This window comes from Trichechus manatus, unplaced genomic scaffold (genome assembly GCF_000243295.1).
Source record: "Trichechus manatus latirostris isolate Lorelei unplaced genomic scaffold, TriManLat1.0 scaffold00003, whole genome shotgun sequence".
In the NCBI taxonomy this organism is placed as follows: Eukaryota; Metazoa; Chordata; class Mammalia; order Sirenia; family Trichechidae; genus Trichechus; species Trichechus manatus.
Genome location: NW_004443939.1, coordinates 35,188,402 through 35,195,866, shown reverse-complemented (window position 1 = coordinate 35,195,866; position 7,465 = coordinate 35,188,402). Strand labels below are relative to the sequence as shown.

The window sequence follows — 7,465 nt, the reverse complement described above, 5'->3', positions numbered from 1 at the left end:
GAACAGCCAAAGGGAGCTGCGGTGTTGTGGGAAAGAGAAATGGTAGAGATGATATCCATTTGATTTAATTTCGTCATCAACCGGTCCATTGGCGCTTGAAGCACTGGCTTGCCCGGGGGAAATTTTTTGGCTGGCTTTCTTCATTCTCCTTCACCGGGACCCAGAGCGACTGCCACCCGTTTCCACGCCCCAGGCCGCGCCCCTAAGAGCGCCGCCCCGCCCCGCGCGCGGACGTAGCCCGCCCCGGCCTCTCAGTCCCACCCCGGCTACCCAACCACCCGCCGGCATGTCAGGGACGCCGCGCCGACCCCCGCTCCCCGGCGTCCGCCAGCTGAGCGGTCTCCCCGGCCTTGCGCTCCTGCTGCTGGCGCTGCCCCTCGTGGCAAAGGCCGATGCCCAGGCCGATGCCCAGGCCGAAGCCGAGGCCGACTGCCCATGCGAGGAGCCAACGCTGTGCCGGCCCATTCGCCACCACCCCGACCACGAGGTCAGCTCCTCTCGCCTGTCCTTTCGTTCTCGCCCCCAAGACTCGAACAGAATTTTAGAGTACAACCGAGCCCTGAAAAGAGGTGGTGTGGGTGCCGAAACCAGTTTTGATCACTCGCTGCGGGATTTCCTGTTTAATGGTTGTCTTCCTTTTACAGATAGGGAAGGCAGCTTGGGCTCAGAGAGGTTGAGTAACTCTTCCCAGGTCTCACAGACAGTAAGTGCCTGAGAGAGGCGGCAGTTGTTCACACCCAGATCTGACTCCAAAGGCAAACTCCTTTCATTACCCCTCTCTGCCTCTCTTGGTGCAGCTGGGTGTAAAAGCAAGGAAGGTAGGATAATTAGGTGTTCCCTAAACGAAACAAAACAACAAAAAACCCATTGCCATAGAGTCAAATTCCGACTCATAGGGACCTGATGGGACTGAGTAGAACAACTGACCCTTAGGGTTTCAAAGGCTTAAATCTTTTTGTTTAAATATCTTTTTTTTTTTTTTAAATTCTTATAGGTATATACCCAGGAGTGGAATTGCTGGATCTTATGTTTAGCTTTTTGAGGAACCACCAAAATGTTTTTCACAGTTGCTGTGCCATTTGACGTTCCCATCAGCAATATGCAAATTTCCAGTTTTCTCTACATCCTCACCAAGGCTTGTTACTTTCCATTGTTTTGATTATAGTCATCCTAGTTAATATGAAGTGGTACCTCATTTTGGTTTTGATTTGCATTTCCACAATAACTAATGGTATTGGGCATCTTTTCCTATGTTTGTTGGCTATTTGTATGTATTCTTTGGAGAAAAAGTCTATTCAAGTCTTCCCCCCCCGCCCCCCCGCTTTTCATATATTTTATTGTGTTTTAGGTGAAAGCTTACAGAGCATATTAATTTCCCATTCAAAAAATTTATACACAAATTGTTTTGTGACATTGATTGCAATCCCAGCAATGTGTCAGCCCCACCCCCACCCCCCCAGTTCATCTTGTTTTCCTGTCTCTCAGTGGCTTCCTTTGCCTTAGGTGGGAATGTGATATGGTGCAACCACTATGGAAAATGATATGGTGCTTCCTTATAAAGCTAGAAATAGAAATACCATATGGTCTAGCAATCCCATTCCTAGGAATATATCCTAGAGAAACAAGAGCCATCGCACGAATAGGCATATGCACACCCAAGTTCATTGCAGCACTATTCACAATAGCAAAAAATGGAAATAACCTAAGTGCCCATCAAGGGATGAATGGATAAACAAATTATGGTACCTACACATAATGGAATACCATGGAATGATAAAGAACAATGATGAATCCACAAAACATCTCACAACGGATGAATCTGGAGGGCATTATGCTGAGTGAAATAAGACAATCATGGAAGGAGAAATATTGTATGAGACCACTATTATAAAAACTCAAGAAAAGGTTTACACCCAGAGAGAAACAATTTTTGATGGTTACGAGGAAGGTGAGGGGAGGAGTGAGGAGGCGAAATTACTAACTACATGTGATAACTTTGGTGAAGGGAAAGGCAATACATACACAGTATAGGAGAAGTCATCACAACTTGACAAAGGCTTAAATCTTTACAGAAGCAGACTGCCACATCTTTCTTACCCGAGTGGACTCATTAACTGCCGACCTTTCCGTTAGCCGAGCACTTAACCACTGTGCCACCAGGGCTCCCTGTTCCCTAAATAGCAAGACTTATGTCTTGGTTTCCAAGAGAATGAGGATTTAGTTTGAAGGATCTCAGCACTCCCAAACAGTGTGTTAGAAGGCAGAGTGTTTTGCTTACCTTTACTTTTCTATAACTGCCAGCATTTTCCTTATAGCACCTCAACCACCCAGGAAGGGTGGTAAAAACAGATCTTTCAATAAATTTTCTTTCTACCCACCTAACAATTTATAAGGCCTTTGTCAACTTGACCAAACTCTATTATGGAGGAAATGTTAAAACTAGAACCACCTGACTGCCTGAAGTTTGACTGTATCAGGAGTTGGACAACTTCAGGGAGGTGGAAAAACTTAGTCTGAAAAACAGATCTTTTGTAGAGATAGGAACGATTTCAAGTTCTTAATCTAGCAGATGATTAAATTTGAGGCTGGGGATTTAAATGCATGTATATAAACATATGTATATATAAACATAGCAATCCTGGTGGTGCAAGGATTAAGCACTGGCTGCTAACAGAAAGGTTGGCATTGGAACCCACCCAGCAGCTTTGTGGAAGAAAGACCTAGCGATCTGCTTCCTTAAAGATTACAGCCAAGAAATCCCTGTGAGGTGGTTCTCTGTCACGTGGGGTCGCTACGAGTCAGAATTGACTCAATAGCAATGGATTTGGTTGGTATGTCTTATTCACTGATGGATTCTCAGTGCCTACTATAGTGCTTGGCATATAGGTGGTGGTTAATGTTTTTTGGATGATCACTGTGATACTCTTCTTGGTTTAAGTGATAATTAGGCATTCCCATTTTGCTCAAGACTGTACACTGGTTTATTTAACTCTTATTACTGTTGTTCTGGCAGGTCTTTGTGTTTGATGTTGGATACAAAACTTGGAAATATTATGATTGGTCACAGATTACAACTGTGGCAACTTTTGGAAAATATGACTCCGAACTTATGTGCTACGCTCATTCAAAAGGAGCCAGAGTAGTGCTTAAAGGTAAGTTACAGTTTTTACCAGATGTATGTAACTTGATAAATTTACATTTACAATGGTGGTGTTACTTGTATTGTTCACGCTAGTCCTGGCTTTCCAAAAAATTCCCTCTTTATGCTTATCTGGTATTTTTCCAGCATCCTAAAATTAATCTGAGATACTGTTTAATTCATTTTCAAATATAAATATTTTTAAAGTGTTAAATAAACCAATGTATGGTTTTGAGCAAAATGTGAATGCCTAATTACCATGATAATCTTTAGTCATAGTCTATAATTTCTGCTTCTAATTTGATAATGATTTTACTAATTATTCATAATGTTAAATGAGAGAATCTGAGTAATACCTATCTATTATTTTGTTATATTATTTATCCATTTAGAAGACTTAAATTGGCGGTTCAGTATTTTAGTGTGATGAGATTTTTTAAAGACATTTTGATGTCTTTGGAATGGATTTACAAAGTAAATGTCATTAAACTATAAAAAGCATATTTGCACAAAAGATGTATATTTCTTCCACAGGAGATGTATCCGTAAAGGATATCATTGATCCTACTTTCAGAGCATCTTGGATAGCTCAGAAACTTATTTTGGCCAGAAAACAATATATGGATGGAATTAATATAGACATAGAGCAAGAAGTTAATTGTTCATCACCAGAATACGATGCATTAACTGCTTTAGTCAAAGAAACCGCAGATGCTTTCCACCGTGAAATTGAGGGATCACAGGTAAAAATTCTTTTTGTTTTTTTTGGAAACTCCATATTTTCCATATTGAATGTACTCATAAGGGTATGACTAATGGAATGGGAAAGAATTTCAGCATATATTTTCTAAAAAATTTTCTGGAACTTTAGAGAGTCTTACTGGAGGGATTTTAAGGAATTTTAAGGTGCTAAATCTCTTCTCTAAACATCAAAATACAACACCAGGATTGCCCCATCTACTTGCCTTACAGCAGGGTTAGAAGTATAGTGAATCCTGTGACAGCCAGAATTCCACAGGACTGCCTGGTTTTTCCTCTCCAAGTTTTCCACTTTTGAAAACAGTGCATTCTTACCACTTTTCTGTCGCTCCTTTTAGTGGAAAATATTTGAATTTTCTTCTGTGACAGGTTTCCACCTTACATCGACCAGTTATGGCTATTGCAGGTTTTACTGTATTATATAAGCAGTGGGGACAGCAGGAATCAGGGAGGTCCTAGTTGTGCAAGTCTTGCTTTCAGCAGTGCAGGACGGAAATAGCTCTTCCCTAAGAGGTAGTTCTAGGGAAGTGTCTGTCTCCCTTACTTCATAGACTCTGAACTTCTCGCAAAGCACCCACGGCCCAATATGGCTCAAAGGACAATTCCATAGCACCTATCAAAGCCATGGCAAAAGGCAGTGTACTTCCCCACTGCCCAAAGGAGCAGAAGATCACAGCACAAGGCATCTTGCTAGGCAGTGTGTGGATAACAAGGGAGATTGCGGCCCCAAATCATTGATTCTCAGACCTGGCTGTCAAGGTAACTATAGGTCTTAAATAACATTAATACATACATATTAAGCACTCATTTCCAGAGATTATTATTTAGAAGGTTTTGGGTGAGCCCAAAGTCTTTATTTCTAAAAAGTTTCATAAGTAATTCTGGTTAAGAATTACTGAACTAAGTAATGAGCTCTTTGAAGGCAGAGACCAACTTTTTGATGTCCCATACAATGTTCAAAAATAATTTATTGAGTGAATGAATGATCCCTGCTATTAAAATATTTACAGTCTAGTTCACTGGGAGATAGGTAGATACAGTGAAACTTGTGAGAGCTGGAACTCAATGCGACAGCCTTGTTTTTCTGGGTCTAAAAAGTTTTCTGCCTTTGAAAGAGTGCAGTCGTATCCCTTTTCTATCACTTGTTTTAGTTGAAAATATTTGAGTTTTCCTTCTCTGATAGGTTTCTGCCTTACACAGTTTCCGGCTTTCGAAGGTTTTACTGTAGATCATCCAAAGTAGGGCATTATGAATAGTACAGACCAGTGATTCCTAAATGGGTCTCAAAACCACCTGGGAGTGCTTGTTGAAAATACCCCCAGAGACTGATTCCTTAGATCTGGGAGAGAGTCTATTTCTCCCAAGTGCTCTAGGTGATTCAGGTATAGTTGATTATCATAAATTTGAGAACCACTGGTAAAATAATAAATGATATAAGAGGCCTGACATGCAAATGGGAAAGTATGTTGTACGGAATTTAACTTTTACAGGTGAGTACAATTTAGATCTAGAATAGCAAATACCTAGCATGCGGGTTACCACATCCCTCTTCTCACAAAGTTTAGTTTTAGAAACATTCTTCTCTCGCTAGATAGCCATGACTAATACATTAGAGTTGGCATGTGGGAAACAATCTATTTGCCAGTCCTAATTAAGTAATAGTTAAAGTTCAAGAAGGAAGAGATTGATCAAAGACCTTGAGGTAGGAACATCTGTTTCCATGTTAGCGGGGCTGGTAAATCACTTGGAGATACTGTATCAAGTTCATATTGAGTGATTAGTTGGAGGTACCGTTGCAGAGGTAGGCCAGATTGTAGAAGATGCAGAATGCCAGATTGAGGAGTATGCATTCTATTCTGTATGTAATAGGTCATATGTGTAGGACAGTGTTTTGGGATGATTATTTTGTAGTAGTATGTAAAATAGTCTAGAGGAGAAGGGGAGACCACTAAGGACTAACCCAGGAATCCAGTAATGAGGGATTTATGGTTTGGATTGACATGATGGCATAACCCTAACTCTCAGCAAGTATTCATTAAATATTTGTTAATTCATTAACTAATGGAAAGGAAGGGACAAAACAATAGTAAGAGACCACCCAAAGGAAAATGTGAGATTAAATTTGGGTGTGAGGGAGGAAGAAAGGGTCAGAAAATAGTCCAAACGTTCTTAAACTGGTGGCCATAAAAAATGACTAAAATAGAGAGTCAGAAAGGGGAAATGAGTTCTGGGAAAAAGATGATGATTTAAGTTTACAGAATTGTGGTCATAGAATTAAAGAGCTAGAAATGCCCTTCAAGAGCTCTTTCTACACCCTCATCTTTAAAGGTGGGTAAACAGATTCAGATGCTGTAAGTGACTCAGCCATAGCATAGAACTAGTTACAACAGCCAAGAGTAGATCCCGAGTCTTTCGATGTCTTATGTAATTTACTAATATTACCTTCTTGAAAGTCTGGGACTAACCATGACAGGAAATCCAGGTGAAAATAAATATTCTTAGTGTTCAAGAGAGAGGTAAGGACTTAAAATATGGATTTGAGATTTACCTCCTTTGAGGTAATAATTCATTTCCTGTACTATGCTATAGATTACAGCCTAGAAAACACTACTTGGCATTTCTCCTGTGTCATATGTTGTAACTATGAGTTGATATCAACTGGATGACACCTAACAAAAAGAGCAAACAACTATTATTATAACCTGTCTCCCATTTTATAATAGGAGGCAGTGATAAAATGGGGTCCAGTATGTAAAAATTTAACTTCATAAGCAGTTTCTCTAGAGCTATTGAGGAAGGCTTGTATGTGTAAAGCAGAGCTTCCTTTAGTGCTCTTTCATACTTAGAGAATTATTAGATAGAACTTTGAGAAAGTCCCAAAAAATTATGTTAGAATAAATTAGCCATAGTATAAAAATTTGACCTAAAGTAGCTCAACTTTTTGTAATAATAAGTTTTTATGTACTGCCTAATTAAGAAAAAAAAAAAAAATCAACCTGTAATGAAGTTTTAGAACATTTGCACACATATAAGATAAGGGTAACTAATATTAGGCTAAGTCAATAAAAAAATGTTTTGGGAGTTCCGGCAAAATGGCGCTCTGGGCAGAAGCACCATGCCGTCCCTCCACAGCAAAGATCTGAAAAACTAAGCCGAACAGAGAATACAACAATTCTGAAACCCTAAAACATCAAACGAAGAGATAAAGAACTCAGCCAAGCACCAAATGGAGTGAGAAAACTGACAGAGAACGGAGAGCAAGGAGAGATTCATGCAGAGGTCCCCTACCAACTAACGCAGCGCAGATCCGCCATCTCAGACTCCTGTCGGAGACCAGCAAACAGGGCGTAAGAGAAAGCAGCCTCACGGAGCATCCAGCGGGAGACAAAACAACCTGTAATTGGTGATATACGCTTTCCCACCCCCCACCCTTCTTCACCCCGACTCGGCCTCCTCTGCTTCCCGCGGCCACAGTCTCTTGACCGGGAAACAGCGGCTGCTTGGATTCCACACACCCGAACGGGTGGCTCTCTGAGTGCCATTTGTTGGCTGCTGGTGTTGCTTTTT

The 7,465-nt window shown here is 40.7% G+C and overlaps 1 protein-coding gene across 2 annotated transcripts in view; it reads left to right on the top strand.

The window, feature by feature from the left end:
• The first annotated feature begins 279 nt into the window (after positions 1–279).
• The window catches only part of LOC101345584 (di-N-acetylchitobiase), a 27,403-nt gene continuing 20,217 nt past the window's right edge, over positions 280–7,465 (top strand). For both annotated transcript variants that reach the window (XR_002824131.1, XM_023731521.1), the window contains exons 1-3: positions 280–487; positions 3,014–3,152; positions 3,674–3,882. Coding sequence is in view for 1 of the 2 variants with exons in the window: in XM_023731521.1 (XP_023587289.1) it covers positions 287–487; positions 3,014–3,152; positions 3,674–3,882 (549 nt within the window). In the remaining variant the exon portion in view is untranslated. The remainder of the gene's footprint in view (positions 488–3,013; positions 3,153–3,673; positions 3,883–7,465) is intronic.